General features: G+C 38.9%; 1 protein-coding gene across 3 annotated transcripts in view; it reads right to left on the bottom strand.

Moving 5' to 3' along the window:
- Positions 1–18,883, bottom strand: part of NUMB (NUMB endocytic adaptor protein) — a 96,061-nt gene that overhangs the window by 25,361 nt on the left and 51,817 nt on the right. For all 3 annotated transcript variants that reach the window (XM_054400031.1, XM_054400032.1, XM_054400030.1), the window contains exon 2: positions 9,372–9,515. In XM_054400031.1, coding sequence (XP_054256006.1) covers positions 9,372–9,497 — 126 coding nt within the window. In that variant the 5' untranslated portion in view covers positions 9,498–9,515. The remainder of the gene's footprint in view (positions 1–9,371; positions 9,516–18,883) is intronic.

Below are 18,883 nucleotides of genomic sequence, written 5' to 3' on the forward strand. Positions count from 1 at the left end.
TGGTTGGTTTTTTTCTTCTGTAGTGAGGTGGTGGTGTGTTAATTCCTTACAGGTACTCACATACATTTAATCTTTTTTCCTGCAAAAATAGCTTTCAATGTTACAATCAGAACAACGTGGTCCTCTTCTATTTTTGTTAGCCAAGTGTCCCTCAAGCAGGAGGTCCCCTACCAAAACTGCATTTAAACAGTGTTAGAATAGTTTTCTGACTTCTAAGGCATCAATATTTTTTCAAGGTACCTGGCAAACAGCTCTGCTACAGACTGAGACTTACTACAGACTAGTACCCTTACATTTTAAGCAGAAGTGTTAAATTCTATCACTACCTAACCTTAAACTTGTAATATTAGCTGAACTTATTAGTGCAACAGCATTTTACGAATGACGTTTCAAAGTTTAATAGAGAGAAAATACAGCTGCTAGTTAGATTAGGACATGGTCTGTCCCCACCTTTCAGCCTGAAATTGAAATTAAAACACCAGAACTCAGGGCTTAAAAATAAACCATCACCAAACTCTGTTGTTCTGGCACAGGAAAGAGACTGCATGGAAACCACTCTAAAAAGCAGATACACAAATCCCACATTTCTAGGCACAGCCTTTCATGATCTGTGAAAGGAAATTCCCTTTCAAACTGAAGGAGAAGAAACATCCTGTGAAATGCCAGAGCAGCAGCTTGTCCTATATAAGTAAAACCTCAAGCAAATCCATCATGGCACAATACCAAAAACACACTCAAGGACTGGGACACAATTACTGGCTGCACAAAACCAGTACAAACTGCATAAACCATCCTATGGTGCCTGGTGCCTTTGCAGAACAGTAAGAAGAGGGTACCCTGGACATGTTTGTGAAGAGCACTCCTTGTCACAAGGATGACCTTCCTGCACAAAGCTAGCAGTTTTCCATGAGGAAAGTGCACATAGTAGGAATGCAATATTAATACCAAATGGAGTCCTACTTAATTTCCATAGCAACCAATGAATGATAGTCATAACAGCAGCAATTCTCAGATATAAGATGTTCTCTAAGAGATGTGATTGTTATACCAGAAATTAACCACCAATGCTTTCACAGAAAGCTAAAATCCCTGCGGGCAGAATCCACATGCAAAGTAACATAAAACAAAAGCTCTAATCTACACTTTCAGAGGCTGTTGAAGAACTCCTGAACATAAACATTTTTCCATATAAATACTGCTTATATATTAACATTTTCCCAATAAAAAGGACAAGATGGTGGTGCAGCAAGTAATGAAAAAAAAAAAAAAAACCACAAACCTCTCCCACCTCACCTCTAGGCTTTATTTTCTCTTTCACAGACAGTGATGCTCAGTATCAATTTCAAGTCAAACAGAAAGCAACCAACATCACAACTAGTTTAACTGGCACACAGCTTTCCTTAGAACTTGAAAAGCGCTTGAGAAACTTTAATCTTTTTCAATATGTTAAGCGTTGTCATTTTTTTTTTTTCATTTCATCTGAAAATGAACAACTTAGGTTACCTTATCACATGTTTTTGGTGAAGCTGTCCTACTGCCTTCTCCTAAATCTATGGTAATGAAATTGCTCCTAGGGAAAAAACAACAAGGGCTGACTTACCAGGTCAGAAAGAAAACAGATCCGCCATCCATGTCCTAGTGCAAGAAATACTGCCCTGATCTTCTTTCCATTTTCATTTATGTCACAAATACTTGGCTGACTCAGTTTTCAAAAGTTCAACTGGCAAAAAGAAAGATCCCTCACCAGAATGCCTACATCCTGGACAACTCACTCATGCCAGTTTTATTGGTTCAAGACCAGTAATATGCCATTACAGTCTCTCCTCCAAACAGACACAGCTACACAAATCACTGAAGTTCCCTCTGTATCAGCAGATATCCACATGTGGTGTTTTATTTGCAACAATAGATTAGGTTCTTCAGATTACATCTGAAACTAGATGGTCACTGAAAATAAACTTACTGTAAGTCTTGACCAAGGTGTTCCATACTAGGGAGCTAGCCTCCATAGAAAGGAGCACACCACCATTTCCTTGGTATTTTTCGTAGTGGCAGCACATTCCTCTTTCTTCCTCTAAACCGCATTCTCTCTACAACTCGTGTATTATTTGTAACATTAAGACTGACAGACTAGGCATATGCATCTGTAGATATGCTTCTGGAATTGGTATTGCTCAAGAATTAAAGCCTGAACTCCACAGTTTCACAGTGAAATGCTGTCTTGCAACTAGACATAAGCTTAAATCCAGAAAACCTGGGTACGTCTTAAAGCTGAACTACTTTTCCACTGACTTCTGTAAGATTTACATTCCAATGCTCAATACTTCATTTCTCTCCTCTCTCATACCAATGCTTCTGCTTTTTTGCTCTAACTGTTTGAAAAATATGTTTGCTGAGACAGAGCTGTAGAAGCAGTGGTAATGGAAACTCCATGATTAAGCGTCAAAAAACCAAACTAACCTTAATTCTGCTTGGTCAAAGCTAGAGGTTAGTTAGGATGCTACACATGTCCTTATGGTCCAAGTTCTACTTCCCTGTTCATCAACCTCTGTAACAGTCAAAATAAGCTAACTAAAACCACAGCAGCAGCTATACCACTTCTGTCTCTTCACATCACACCCATCTTAGATCCACACTATGCATTTCACTTACTGGTTCTCATATCGTATTTATTAGTGGGAATAGAAGCAATGCTGTGAGGGAAAAACAAACACTTCCAGTTATGACTATTGAAGATGGCTCAAGGCAGGACACAGAAATCCTGTGTTTTTCATATTCTCACAAATCCCTAAAACAAGGCAGAAGAGGAACTCAGCAGGTTATGTAGGACAGCACTTGCCTCAAGGCAGGATCTACTTCCACATCTACGTCAGAGAAGTCAGCCTTGAAGTACTGACATTTCTGTAAGTGGAGATCGATAGTGCAGACCTTCTGCTCTGTTGCTTACAGGCCTCACTGTTAGAAAGGGAAGGCTGTTTTGCTGAGGAGTTGTTGTTAATACCTTTCCTAAATTTCCCTTGATGAGGCTTAAACCCAACATTTCTCCCATTCCCTTTACAGCTTCACACGTGTACTGTTAGGCTTTTGATTGCTTGCTGTGATATGCAATTCCTACTTCTCCAGGAATTCAGTATTAGTAAGCGAATTTTAAATTTTCTCTAAGAAAAGAAAAACAAGGGTTGATAGCACAAAGATTTATAAACACACTGCACAGCTGCGCATTGTACATTTTCTTCAAGTCCTTCAAAAAATTTGTTTTCCATTTATGATGCTGGAAATGCCCTCTCATTTTTAAAAAACAAACCACTCAAGATCAAAAAAGCGTAACACAACGAAAACTTACGTTTCTAACACCTAAAATACATTTAGATTAAATATTTCTGCAAGGACATGCAAACCATTTTAATGGTTCTAAACACTAGTAGTCACATCTTAAAAACAATTTGAAGTTTACTAAACAACTTAGGAATATTGACCTTGGAAAAAGACAAGTTAAAACTGAGTAGAAAAAATTAATTTAAAGCTTCTTGTTTGCAAAGCTATTCAAACAAATCTAAAGGCTTGAACACAAGTGTGAAAAGTTTAAAGATTAAGGATTGCATTACATTCCTCTTAACTGTGGAAAAAAATGCATGGGAATGTATTGCAGACAAGTCTCACACCTTCTGTTACAATCACCATGCTTCTATAATCAGATGTCTTCAAGCTTTTTTTTTTCCCCGTGTGATCCTAAACACTGCAGGATTTAAAACATACTTCAGCTTGCTGCTGGATGTGCATCGGGTAGGAATAGTTATTGTTCATTGCTACATCAGTTCATGCCTTAAGAGGTAGGGATTTGTAGTGCTTAATGTGTAAGGCTGTGCAGCATTTGAGAAATCAGCAGATTTGTCACATTAACTTCTTAAAAATACTTAACATAGTTTCCAAAGACTATTCAAGCATCTTAAGCTTCTGCAGTCAAAAATATCACATGCCTAACTTAAAGGCACTTCAGCACTAAGATGCTGGTAAACTCTTTCACAGCTACTATTATTTCAAATTAGAACTTGATTTTAGACATAAAAGCCAGACTTGAGCACCAGTCTTTCTGATCAGAAGAACAGAACTGCATGCAAACTATTTATGAACTGATTAAAAGTAAGAAATTATTTTTAATACAAGAGATGTATCAATTTCACACTAAGAAATGAAGTCAAATTCCAAAAGAGGACAACTGGGCAGCTATGAGTGGTGGGAGAATGCATTAGGGACATAAGGGCTATTTCCTACCAATACTAGTTTCAGCAGGGCCATGTATGGCCTAATGATGTAACAGGCTGCCAGCTCACAGGGAGACCAGGGATGGGAAGCAACACTCAGAGGTCCCACTGAGGATAATCCACAGGGGTCAGCACAGGTTGTTTCTTCTGTCTCTGCTTGAACGCAGAGCAATACAGCATCCTCCAAATACCCCCCACCAAACCAAGGGTTATCCATCTCACTTGGATACAGCTGAAGAGTGTTTACTCTCAAAAATGAATTCTTTTGTGTGAACGTACAACTGTATCCATACGATTTTTATTTCTCAACATGAACAGAGCAGCTGATATTCAGCTAACTCACAGCCAATACCAGACTGCACATTCAAAAATACAAATGAGGTTTGCTACTCTTCCAAGTGGACTTTTTGGTTTCACTGATGTGTTTAGTCTTCTAGTTGGAATAAATGGAACCAAAACATGCAAGTAAATTCACAGGCTACGGGCAACAGTAGCCTTAGACACATTAAGTTCAAAAGCAAGTGACCACCAAAGACATGAATGTGACAGAACAAAATAATTAAATTAATCCAAGATATATGTGTGACTTGCATCTTCTAGAACCACAGGTAGAGATCATCTGTTAATATTTTGTTTAACATGTCCAGTTGGTTAGAAGCACCAAGAAGTTGCACACATTTGGTTTGTTTAATTCTGCTAAGCAGAGGGAAATGACCTAATTTTTCTGATATAAATTTCACAGGCCAGTTACTCTAAAATGCATTTGTATGAGTAAAAACTACTTACCCGGAGGGACATTTGAAAAGGCATTTCAGACAAAAGAAGCCCTAGTGTCAAATATTTTAGTCATTAAAACACAGAACAGCTGCATGTTCTCAGTGAGGTAGTGTCTGGAGCAAGAAAGCAAGTTCGAAAATGCTTGTGTCAATGAAGTTCGTTTTTTGTAATTATGACGAATAAAGATTGCATAAAAATAATTCTAGCACTGATAAGCATGGCTGTAATGTCTGTCAGAATAATCTGCTTCTGAATAGTTTTAAATACAATGTCTCCATTTAAGCCCACTGTACATTAAATGTATCTGGCACAGTTCTTGTCTCAGAGGGAAAGATCTACCACTGGAACTCAGTAGCTACTCTTCAGTTTGTTAGGACAGTGGAAGACAATTCAGCCCTGAAAATACACTTCACAGATTTTCAAGTCAGTGTAGCAGTGCCACACTTACCAGGGCACACTCACCAGGGCTGAATACATCTATAAAAGCTGAAACATATCACACCTCTACACCGCAAAAATTAGGAGAGCAATACCACTATGTTCCAAATGGAACAGAAGAGTCAAGAACTCAAACTCGTCTAAATAAGTTTAATATCCTTTTCATATCTTCATTGACAGACAGGCACCCGTCTCTGCAGTGGAGCACAAAAACCCCCAACATTCAGTCATGCACTTCAGCACCCTGGCTTTTCTTTCAGTGCAACTTCAGCAGATTCACAGCAGCTAACACAGGACAGCACCGCGGGAAATTCAGTAGCCATTCCAAAGCCCTGATTTGAATGCGTCAGATTACTACCTCAAGCGTGGTTAGATTTCCAACAGTGAGGAGCTATCTGTAAATACATCCTACACATATTAAAATTACTGAGAAAATATAATCAAGTAGTTGGTTCCAGGCCATACAAGCACACCAACCAGTGGAAGAAACACAGACTGTTAAACAAAACGAACAAGAGTGCTATTGCCTAAAAGCAACAGTATGTGCCCAGGAGTATCACCACCTCAAAATTTATGAGAACAGGGTTGGAGAGAACCAACTGTGCCTCAAATCCACTTCCCCAAATTTTTAAACAATGTAATAGGAACTTTGCCAGCACTTTTCACAGAGCACCTTCTCTATCAAGATTAAGATGATCCATAGAATCATCAGGTTTGCTCAAAATCCAATAGTACACTTACAGACTTTAATGAACAGTATGGATCGGTTGTGGATGTAGCACAGGAATTGCCAGCGTAGAAGACTGGGGATAACATTAAATGTGTTTGTAGTGCAGCATCCTCAAAGCACAATGAATAAGCAGCTACCAGATTCCCTGTCCAATACTAACCGAACAAAGTCTGGATGCAGAACAAAATTCTGTTTGCAACACGACTTTCAAATTGTTTCCATATGTTCTGTAATATCTTTAAAAGGATAAATCTCTGCTAGCATTCTATGGATATCCCAAGTCTAGGCAAACAGTAAACGCGCAAAGGCAAGAAGTCGAAAAAACAAACCAAGTGATGTATCTTTCACCCATCAGACTTTCATGATCTTTCTCTTTTCCAAGACAAACTGATAGCAAACATTCCTTACTCTGCATTTGCACTGGTCTCCTCTCAAAAAAGAAAAAAAAAAAAAAAAAGGTAGAGTCTTTACTAAGTAAGATAGCAAGCATTAGAAGAAATAAAGCCCTCAACAGAGCTGCTACTACATTAGTTTCATGCGTTTTACTTTCATATGGAAAAACTCTAAGCCAGCCGTAGAGACATTTGTTAACAATTCTCAGGTCTTCGGCAGCTATACAGGTAAAATCTCAGGTAAAATCTCCATTATCCCTGCAAAAGCCACTCAACTATGCTTTGGGCTCTGAAGAACTACAGCTGATGAGTTTTAGACACTGGATGAGGCAGATCAGAACAAAGGTGGATAGACTAACACACACCTACACACACACACACGCTCACCCAGAAACATTAAACTGCAGTTGAGCTGCTATACTACAGGCAATGGACCAGTCTGGAATTCTCATTTAGAACCTTTAAGAAAATGGAGATACGTTCACCATGTTTGAGATTTTAATGCATTTCTATTCATTAACCATTTTCCCCTAAATATCTCCTTTTATTTTGCTCCAGTGAGGAGCATCAGGAAGAAAAGTCACCCCCATCAGATATTTAAGGATATAAGAGACAGAATATTTCTCCTGGAATCTATGAATTTCTGAATAATATCTAAAAACAGCATGACAGGATACTCTCCTTCAATAGCACAAAGTTCTATTCTTTTTGTGAGCAAAATATAGTACCACCCACTAAACTGATGACTCTACATCTGGTTTATCTTGTTCGCTCACAATGGCATATTTCCTGCCTCTATCTATTAAACACCAGTCAACACCCACTTGCATCCCAGCTCTAACAAAAATTTCCACTACTCCCCATCTCAAGGCACAGTATTTTGGAAGTAAGATTCTAATCAAATAGGCTCTTAATGTCACATTGTTCTGATTTCAAGTTTTCATCTACTTGCGAATTCTTTATTATTAATCTCCCATTCTTGCCCAAACCAAGAAGCACATCTAAATGTGCATTTGCTTTAGACCATTTTTTCCAAAGAACTAATTAAATTAATTCAATGAATTCCAATACAAAGCAGGCAAATTAGGGTAAATAAGTCCCATTATGATGACAGGATGCAAAAATTCATCTATTTCTATGCCTCTTCAGCATAGAATAGCCCAAAACCTTTTCTGACTTTGGATACATGTGCCCAGAATAGAAGAATGCTTCATTTAAATACAGGAAGCATTTGTCATTATAAGTGCAAGTCCTGACTGCGAGTTAGAAAAAGGTCAGACTTTACACAGCGAGAAGTGGTTCACACCCTTTGTGTTCTGTAATGGATTGGGAAAGTTTGAGTAAAATTAAAACGTCTAGAAACTGAACCTTTTGCTTTTTAGGCTGGGTAATAGCTAAAACTACTTTAAAAAAAATAACAGTTCTCAAGCTAACAGGTCTATTCTCTCCTAGGCAGTGTTAAACCTTAATCTAAGCTTCATCTTCCACAGAGCAATTACTCTCTTTCAAATCACTGGCAAAACACCATCTCTTCTTAGTACTGGATTACAGCTCCTTCCTTCTACCAGAAAGCTAATATGAAAGACACATAAACACGCAGCCATAACAAAGTAGAAATGTTACATAGTCTTGAGTATAAGTACACATAACCAACTATACAGTAGGGTAAAGTTGGGCATGAACATAGTGTGAAAGTTACCTCAAATTTATTGTTTATCTGCACATAGCCACAGCTTTACAAAAATACCTAATAGCTCATTTCAAGACTTCCACCTAGCAACATCACCTGTTTAACTGCTCAATTACTTCAGGTAAATTACAGATTAAAAAAAAAAAAAACAAAAACAAACAAACCAAAACTTAGGTGTCAGAACCATAGATTGTTTCCCTTGTGCACAGGCATTGACTCCATCAGCTTTCCGTAAGTTGTCACCTGCTTACAATCTATTTTTGAGTTAATATTAGTGTGTCTTGAGGAAAAAAGCTTTTGATTACAAAAGGGATCACATGCAACAAGACACCTTAGATATCATACTGTATTTTTATTATTTTATTTCTTAGGTATTAATAGTAAATATGAGTTCAAAAATAATACCAAATAATATTTTAAAATATTAAAATAACATTGCTTCTTAATTGCAGGGGATGAAGAAATGGTGACACGAAACACCTATTTATAATGTTCTGATAACCTGGAATGAGTTCTTTGAATTCAAAAAAGTAATTTTAGTTTTACATGCATCTGTAAAATACACACACGTAAAACTGCAACACAGAAGACACGCTCAGAAGTTAGCAAATGCTTATAACCCCAAGCACTAGAAGGAAACTCAGGTGTTATTTGGCAATGTTTCCAATTACCAAAACAGAGGATGGATTCCCTTCCAAGCACAACCCACTGCTTACCTCACAAGTCAAACTGTAACCATAACTCCACTTTTAAGAGAACACCGAGTACCCTTCCATGCAATCCAAGAGGTCTATCATTTCTGCTCTTCCAGAAAAATGAAGACAAATATTACATTACTCCACTGCCTAGCTACATGATTTGTTTCAACTAGATAATACTGTAGGATATCTCAGACAGTGATTCTTGCAAGGCATTTGTTAAATGAGTCATCTGGCTTAAAAAAAAGCCACATCCTTTGCAATGAGAGCTGACTATAAAATAGGTCAGTGTGTAATGAAGCATATTGCTGGCTTATGCTTGCCTAAAAAAACCCAAAGAAGAGTTCCTCATGGACATCTGAAAGAAGGGAAGGAAGCTCTTACCTTAACAGGAAAGCTACACTTGCCAGTGCGAACGCCTTCTTCATCAGTCTGCCACTGATGAGGCCTACTGGCCTCTGGGACATAGACATCTTTCTTTCTCCTAAAGCTTTGCCGTAATTTGTTCATTTCTTAGATTTTCACGTCCTAGAAGAAGAAAAAAAAAAAAAAAACAACCAAACTTTCAATAGGGACGAAAACACACATTTACCCAGTTTGGGTCAAGCACTATCATGACATATATCCCTGTGAAAAATAGGAGCTTCTGCAAATATGAATGGAAGTACCTGTGAAAAGAAAATATTTTGGATAAAGAGGATAGGTATTCACTTCAAAGTAGAAAACACAAATCTATATTACTTTTTTAATATCCCTCCACAGCAACTCAAGCATTAGACCTAGAAATAAATATTACTCCAAGCATAAAGTCACCCAAAAGAGCTGACAGAGGAGTTCTCAAGACCAATGTGCATGAAATCCTGCCTCCCTGGAGTTAAACACCTACCTAGAGCAATCAAGCAGGACAGCCATAGCACAAGCTTCCAAGGCACACATGAAAGGTCCCTACCTTGCCTTAAAACTGGTCTAAGATTCACAGCCCTAAGACTGTTCCTAAAGTATCAGGTGCTTGTGCTATTCTTCAAGTACAAGAGATAGGTACACAATTGTACTGAGGGGCACAGTCCAGTGCTTGCTTAGTCCACCGGTAGAAGTTCTTAAATAAGAAATGCACTGAATTGACAATTTGTCTTGGACAAATCTCTAAATTATTATATAGCCTTAACCTTTCAAAGAGGCAAGACAGTTCTGTAATTACATTTCCAAAGCCTAGAATTAGGTGCTTTTTAGACACTGATCTCTAATGTACCAGTTTCTATATGCAAACCAATCTTTATTTTAGACTTATTCACCTTTGGTAGATTCTAACTACAATTAGCTAGCAAGCTATCAGAGAAAGAACAACTAATAAAAAGACTCAGTACTCATCCAGAGAAGTAAAATCATATGGGATACAATATGAAGAATATAGAAAACATGGAGGGCTTCTTGAGATACTGCACTTCTCTCCTGGAAAAGTGCCTTCTTACAACCATGATGTCTCATTTTGATAACAAAAAATGTTGCAGAATTCAAGGCAACAAAATCTAACTGGATTATATATGCTTATTTCCCATTACATGAACTAAAATGCACTAAGTAGAAATTTATGGGTGTCAACAGGCAGCCTCTGAATGAAAGCGACTTTCAAAGCTGTTTGAACACTATTTTAAACCCTGAAAAGAACTAGTGTCTCCCAGTTAAAACTATCTGACATAGCTGAGAAAAACCAAAACATTCATGTGTGTGGTGTCTGATACAAACTCAAAACATAACCATTTCAAAGCTGAACAAAAGTCAGAAATTAAAAGAAAATCCCTGCCTACTACTGCTAATTCTGATCAGCCAAATTAAATATATTGAACTGTTTTATATCTCCTGATACACTTTAACCATTTCAAGTGACAAAAAGGTGAATTCTGTCACTGACTTCCCCAACCCTCCTTCAGCAACTGATACTTTCCTCCTCAAGCCTGTAAATCATTGGGCAAGTCAGTTCCCATTGTAACTTACAGGCACTCTATTAGAAGCAATATGTAAAATTAGTAATAATACAAAAATACAACACCACAATATCAGTAGAAATTTAAGTGGGAAATTTAAGTGTAGTGATATCAAAATTAGAAGTGCAAAAATTCATGCTCCTCACATGCACAAGTCCTGAGACAAACGAGCACAGTGCTGCCTGGTAGCATCGTGGGGCCTTCTTACCGTATAAGCACAGAATGTTAGGGGTTGGGAAGAACCTCCAGAGATCATTTAGTCCAATCCCACTGTCAAAGCAAGATCACCTAGGGCAGGCCACACAGGAACACGTCCAGGTTGGCTTTGAAAGTCTCCAGAGAAGAAGACTCCATAACCTCTCTGGGCATCCTGTTCCAGTGTTCTGTCACCCTTACCGTACAGGAGTTTCTCTTCATGTTGTAGTGGAACTTTCTGTGTTCCAGCTTATATCCATTATTCCTTGTCCTATTACTGGGTAACATTGAAAAGATCCTGTCCCCTTCCTCTGGACACCCACCCCTCAGATATTTATAGACATGAATAAGAACCCCTCTCAGCATTCTCCAAACAGTCCCAGTTCTCTCTGTCAGTCTTCACAGGAGAGATGTTCAAGTCCCTTAATCATCCTCATAAGCTCTTCATTGGATTCTCTCCAGTAGGTCCCTGTCTCCCATGAACTGGGGAGCCCAAAACTAGATACAGTATTCCAGGTGTGGTCTCACCAGGGCAGTACAGAGTAGGAGAACCTTCCTAGACCTGCTGGACACGCTTTTACTAATGCACCCCAGGATATCATTGGCCTTCTTGGCCACAAGGGCACATTGTTGTCCCATAGAAAACTTACTGTCCACTAGGACTCTTTGGAGCTGCTTTCCAGCAGGATGACCCCTAATCTGTACTGGTGCCTAGGGTTATTTCTCCCTAGGTGCAGGATTCTACACGAGTCCTTCTTGAATTTCATGAGGTTCACCTTCACACAGCTCTCTAGCCTGTCCAAATCTTGTTGGATAGCAGCACAACCTGCAGGTATGTCAGCCACTCCTCCCAGTTTTGTATCATCAGCAAAGTTGATGAGGGTACACTCTATCCCCTCATCTAGGTCATTAACAAAAATACTGAACAAAACAGGACCCAGTACTGATCTCTGAGGAACACTACTGGCCACAGGCCTCCAACTTGACTCTGTGTCACTGATCATGATCCTCTGAACAACATTGTTGAGCCAGTTTACAATCCACTGCCCAGTCCAATCATCTATCCCACATGTTTTGAGTTTTCTCATCAGGATGTTATGGGAGACTGTGTCAAATGCCTTACTGAAGTCAAGGTATATGACTACTCTCCCTTCATCTACCCATTTGGTCATGCCTTCGTAGAAGGATATCAGATTAGTCAAGCAAGATTTCCTCTCAGTAAACACAGGTTGGCTACTCCTGATAACCTTCTTTTCTTTCATGTGGTTAGAGATGGTTTCCAGAATGAGCTGCTCCATCACTTTACCAGGGATGGAGCTGAGGCTGACTGGTCGGTAGGTGCCTGCATCTTCCTTCTTGCTCCTTTTGAAGACTGGAGTAACAGTGGCTTTCTTCCAGTCTTCAGGCACCTCAATAAGCATTTCTACATCAGCTAACAGCCAGATCAAACTCTACTTTTGCAGCACATTGTGATGAAAGCTGCTTGATGAGCATTTGAAAGCAGTGAGGCACTCCAAGTAATCCAAACCTCTCTTTCAAGTTAAGAGAAGGGTTGAGATGTGTGGCAAAAGCTAGGGACTGGCCCTGGAAGGCAGCATGTATCTAGAATAGCCACAGGCTGTAACAAGCATTTTTAACAGCAGGGATAGGAAGTTGCTCATGGATTCTCACTCACAGTGATCTAGTTCTAAAGCAGTACTACTTTCATTCCTTCATAGCTGCAACATGCCTGACATAGCTAGTAACATAAAGTATTTTCTTGAACTTACTTGGCAGAACTCAGAGCTTAGAATATGCACACATAATAAAAACCATGCAGGCTTCTTACCACTAAACAAGCTGAAGCAGCTCCTCTGCAAACACAGTTTTTTTATTTTACTAGGTAAAACCCGTTTAAAAAAAAAAAAATATGCAAAGGCAGTCTGGAAGTTTTAAGAGGAGGTGCAAGGCTTCTATTCTCTGATAAGGTTTAGAGAGGCATTAGAGCAGTTTAGTAATTTATTTTGCTTTACAAATATCAGACAGAGGAGTCTACACATCATTCAGTCTAAAGGAACCAGAATTTCAAGGGGGACCAACTGAATAACCTTGGGTAGGTAACATGTTCTCCAGCAAATCTCAGCTCATGAGGACAGACACCTGCTCGTCTCTGCTGAAGACTGGCAGCACCACAGGACAATGCTGCTTTGGCACAAAGCCAAAGGAGTCTGATCAGCACATGGTTTAGAATCCACCTGCCAACCTTGCAACTCTGGTGACTGAGAAACAGGCACAGATACTCTGTTCTGCCAAGAAGGGCGACATACTCTTAAGCCAACTCAAATAGGTGTAGTAAGGCTCATCTGCTGATAATCTGAATGTGATCTGTTAAAAAAAACACTTAATAGAAATTTTATACATTTGTAGGTTTAAAAACAACTTGTGGAAAAGTTTTCAAAGTAGCTCTGAATCTCAAAAGCTTCAGTAAGTAACAAAGCAAGAACAGCACATGGTACAGCTTGTGAAATTGCAATCTAATTGCCTTATCGCAACATTTTCCTGTGTAAGCATTTCCTTGGACCTCTCCCAGGAAGCACTGCTTTTGCCCATGAGACCAGAACCTTATCAGCAATTTATTCTGACCAGGAATCTCAATCAACAGGGGAAGATGAGAATCAGAGTTCCTCAACTACATTTCCTATGAGAAGCTGAAGTGGCATTTTGCCCAAAAGTATTTCCTTTTCACTGAAAACTAAACCCATTTCCCTATGTGTTCTAATTTTGAGGTGATGATAGCAAAAAACAGTTTAAAAATAACCTATTGTATTTAATAGCAATGCTGACAAATAGCAAAGTTAATTTCTGGTCAGGCAACCAACAATCTTTCTCACCCTGCGACACTGGGATTTTCTGAGATGCCACTGTTTCCAGGAGCTTGCAAAATAGGGTGCCCTATAAACACCTAATTTGCCATTAACATGCACTTCAGCCCAATAGAACTAGAACTGCCATCTGATGGGAAAGTGTTAAGTAAAACAATTCACACAGGCTGAATATTTGTGGATTCAGGAGAGAAGCACAGGAATTGCTGGAATGAAGGGCTGAAATTTCTACTAATGTTATCCAGAGCTTAAAAGCCCTGTGCAGGAGTTCCAGAAAAAACACAAGTGAGGATTTTCTACTTGAATTCTTTGCAGTGCATTTCACATTTTCCTATCAGTGTAGCATGCCTGCTGACACCACAAACACCAGCCCAGACTGCAACAAGCTAGCAGGGTATTTTTTACTGAACCAATGGTATCACTGATGCTGTGAAGAGTTTTATACTTTGCCTTGGGCTTACATAGTTATCTGTCCTGATTTCTCTATATTTAGCAACTGATTTTCATCCTGTAATTAAATGTATTTTAAAAAACCCAACAAACAAGAAGTAACAAACCAAACCACCAAATACACTATCTCCTTTTCATTTTTAGAACCTGATCTCCAGTTTGGGCATAGAAACAGGACAACAGAGAAACAGTATGTGAAGAGAAATCTGGTAAAATGCCAAGACAGGAAACGCCACATGGTATTAAATCATAAAACACAGTGCTGTATCAGAGACAAAGCAGTAGCAAAGGCTGAAAGCATCAAGATCTTCTGGAGTAAAGAGGATACCAAGTCACTCTTGGTTCTGTTACATTTCAAGGTTATCTCTACCATGCAACTATCTACAGACAGCTCAACATCTGAATGGTCATGCCAGCCGGGAAGGGAAAAAACACACCACACTAAACAGAAAAAAACAACAGAACAAGAAAACCTCCACCACTTTTGCAATCCAAGAGACTGTAACATTAAACATTAGAACAGCTCCGAAAGCACCATACAAGCATCTACAAAACACACTGAAAAGACAAAAGTTATGTCATAGTGAGTTATACATCTATGTTGTTGTTTCTTTTTATGCAAATTGCTTCATTTTTAGATATTTGAAAACACAGCTCCAAAGTTAATTAAAGGAGAGGTTTGACACCATTATTCCTCTGGCCACGGAAAAGGTATCATTTTAACCCCTATCAGTTCCCTGACAAATCAAGGGGTAGCACAGAGGCAGAAACAACATTGTCACAGATAAAAGCGCATGTTGAATCATTCTGGGCTTCATTGCCTTGTGCATCATCAGGTTATGGCTGCAGAACAAATTACTGCAAGATAAACCAGCATGTTAATTCATGTCTTGTTAGCTGCTGTGCTGTACAATTGTGTTCATTTTTACCCTTCAGTGAGCACAAGCCAGTGATTTACCCTTCAGTGAGAGACGGGTAAGCTTCGTAGTCACTGAAGTTAGATCAGGTGGGAGCTGATGATGATGCAAATTTGGAGCTTGCAGTATACCTGTGTACCCATACCTTCAGATAAGTGGTTCATTTGCATGTTGCATAAATGTTTTTTTGCAGAGCAATTGCTGCTACAAAGTGATCCTAACTACAGGATCTGCAGGGCAGGAGGACAGTATTGGTACCTGAATTGCATTCACAAATGTAAGGAGTTATTAAATTTTAGGCTCCAAAACGTCACACTAAGCAACCACTTAGAGTTTCAACACTGAGAACAAAAAAACAGCACAAACTCATTTTTATCTTTCTTCTGAACTCTATCCTTCACAAAGGTCATTTAATCTGCATTCAAATATGTAGTGTCTTTTTTGTTTGCAATGGAAAAGGATAAGAACCTGGTTTTAAGCCAGTTTTCATAAACCGTTCAGAGGGTTTGGGATTACCTTCTGTTTTCTCTGAGAATTGAATACTGTTTCCCATTTACCAATTTAGAAAAGAAAACCATGGGTCAAATAAGGGCAAAGCACTCTGCAGCCCCCAACAAATACAGACTAGCCAGGGACCTGGAGGGAACATACACACACCCCTCCAGCACCATCCTGCTTCAGAGCAGAAGTCCTGCTGCAAGCCTGACTCACCAGGAGCATCAATACATCAACATAATTCCTAGAAGCATGCATCTTAAGTAGCAGGGATCCATGTGCTATAGGGATCATTCTAAAATTTACAATCCTTCACACAGAACTAATTCAATTAACATGTTAGAATTTGACTATGTAATTTTTTTAAAGCCTCATTCATACATCTATTTCCTGCTAGCCATGCACAAGTGAGGTAGGAGCAGCTGCACAACTATTAGCTCCTGAGTGCTCTTTCCCAGTGAAATGCACCCAATATTGCTAATAAAATAAATTTTAAAAAAGAACCAAGCCTAACAGAGCCTAAAACCCAGAGCAACAAGTTCATCTATCTCTAATATGCTTTTTGCCTAAGAAAAAGCACACATTTCTTCACATCAAAGCTTTCTGAGTAAGGATCCACTTTTCCTGCCAAAGTTACCTGATACTTCAGATCTAAGAGGACATACAAATTACCTTGATCTCCTTGAAAAAGAAAGTTTTGGCCTAACCTACTTACTGGGAAAACAATCCAGAAACATTCCTCAGCACAGCTGAGGATCTGTATGCTCAAGAAATCAAGATCTGTATCCTCAGAAAACTCTGGCTTTTGAGTTCTTGTGCAAGTACAACCTATCCAAAGACTTATGTCTAACAGCTCTCTTTTTAGCATTACCAAAACCTGGATTTTTATTACAAAATCCACAGGGGTCTATACCAGGAAATGCTAACAGTGTATTCTTCCGTATTTCAGAAAATATTCCATATTTTCCTGTAAAGTTCAGTTGACTGCTGACACATCAATGTTTCTGTAAGTATTGGCTATACCAAGACACTAGTACACCAATGAGGAAATATGCCTGTTTCAAGACATCTTCTTGGGATGAGATTTGGGTGTGGCAGACTTACCTGCAGTACAAGCACGAATATGAAGCAGCGGTTCCAAACATTTAGATCTATTTTGCTTTCTAATGCACGTTTTGAATCTCTAAATTTAAGAGGACAAGGTAAGAACATTTCATTTATAAGGAAGAGGCAAGCTAGGAAAGCAAGTTGATTGCTGCCAAGGTAAATAGTCTGTCCCTGTCTATTATAAAGCTGCCAGAATGGAGTTTTACTTCTCTGAGAAATCCTTATTAAACACTGCTGCTAAACTAACCGCCTCCCCTCCTCTCCCACTCACACAGTACAAAAACATGTAATGCCCTATCTCTCCAAGCCTACTGTAAAGGTTAGCCAAAACTTGCTGCAATTGCCCTGCAACAGCTTCCCTGCAATTATTCACCAGCGCAAGAACACTGAGTACCCTTATCTTCTAAGGAAGAAAAGGTCACCCCACATGTCAGACTTTGAATGCAGAACTTTGAGCCTTTCTGTAAGTTTAGATTCCATAAAATCTAATTAAATCCAGCACTGTCACACTGAACCAGAGAAAGGCATGTAACCATGTGAGCATGCTCACTAAAACATTAACAGTCCTGCTTACGCAATAGGCTATGACTAACCACATTATTCACCACATGGCTTTCCAACCCATTTACCCTTTCATTACCCAATTAAGATCTAATAATACAATGCTACAAGTAAGCATTCTAAGACATCAAAATACACATAAAGGTGAAGCGTGAGTTCATTTGTTGAGCCAGTAAATACATTTTGTTGCTGTTGCTACTATTACTGCGTAGAGTTCAAATTAGGGGATTTTCCTTATTGCAGAAAAATGAAGTGCTGGGTATGTAATAAAAAGACCACTTAAGCAAGTGTATCAGGTGTTGAAAACTCACCTTCCACCAACCCACCTTCCACCAGTGAAAGTAATATTTTGATCATACTTTGAAAATACAGCAAAACCAGCAGTCTCAAACTCTTTATATAAGACAAAAGAGGTCTGAGCTGTAACAGTAATATACATTTCTCTGACAGCATTCTTAGAAACCGTGATGCACTGCCATCACAAGCTGTGAGATACCAGCCACCACCCTCAGGTCCATCAGACTTCTTGCTGTCTCATACCTGAGATAAAGGTATCACAGCAGTACTCCATAGTTGTTTCCAGAGCACTTGAGAATTATTTGCACCATGGGTAAGAGTGGAAGAAGCAGAAAAAAAAAAACGTTAGGACAGCAACATCTTTCTAGCGAAAACCTGAGTTAACCAAAAATTGCTTACAGACAGCTTACAAAATAACAGGGAACGAGATCAAGAACTGCACTCCAGTACACCTTTACTAATTGTGTGGCTACAATATTCAGCTACCAAAAGCCCCGTCCTAAAGCTCAGAATTTTGTCAACTATGCCAGCTTCTTTAAACAGAAATATCCCCAGACTGCAGCAATTAAATACAGCATTAAGTATTCCACAAGAGTATCTACTAGGAGTACGAGCACAGCAACTACGCTCATAACTCTGAAACTGTCAGAAAAATACAAGTTTGATCACTGCACGAGAGAAGTTATTGCTAAAAGATACACCGTGCCCTTTTTGGTAGCAGTTCCAAGAGAAATCACTTGCTTCTCCCAAACCCATGAAGCTCAGCACATAAAAGAAGAAAGCCTCATTTTCTTCACCCATAGCTATTCTAAAACAAACATCCCAACTAATCAGACTCCACAGCAACTGCAAACTGACTGGTCCTATACAGTACACTAAAATGTTTAAGTACAGCAGTATAAGGCAGTAATGTGCTTATTTTTATAGGCTCCCTCTAAAAATACCCTGCAATGACTGTCAGTCATTAGAGAAAAGCAGGTCTCTTAAACACTACATGATACAAAATTAGTTCAATTATACTACCTATAACA

The sequence above is a fragment of the Indicator indicator genome, chromosome 4 (assembly GCF_027791375.1).
Source record: "Indicator indicator isolate 239-I01 chromosome 4, UM_Iind_1.1, whole genome shotgun sequence".
Lineage (NCBI taxonomy): Eukaryota > Metazoa > Chordata > Aves > Piciformes > Indicatoridae > Indicator > Indicator indicator.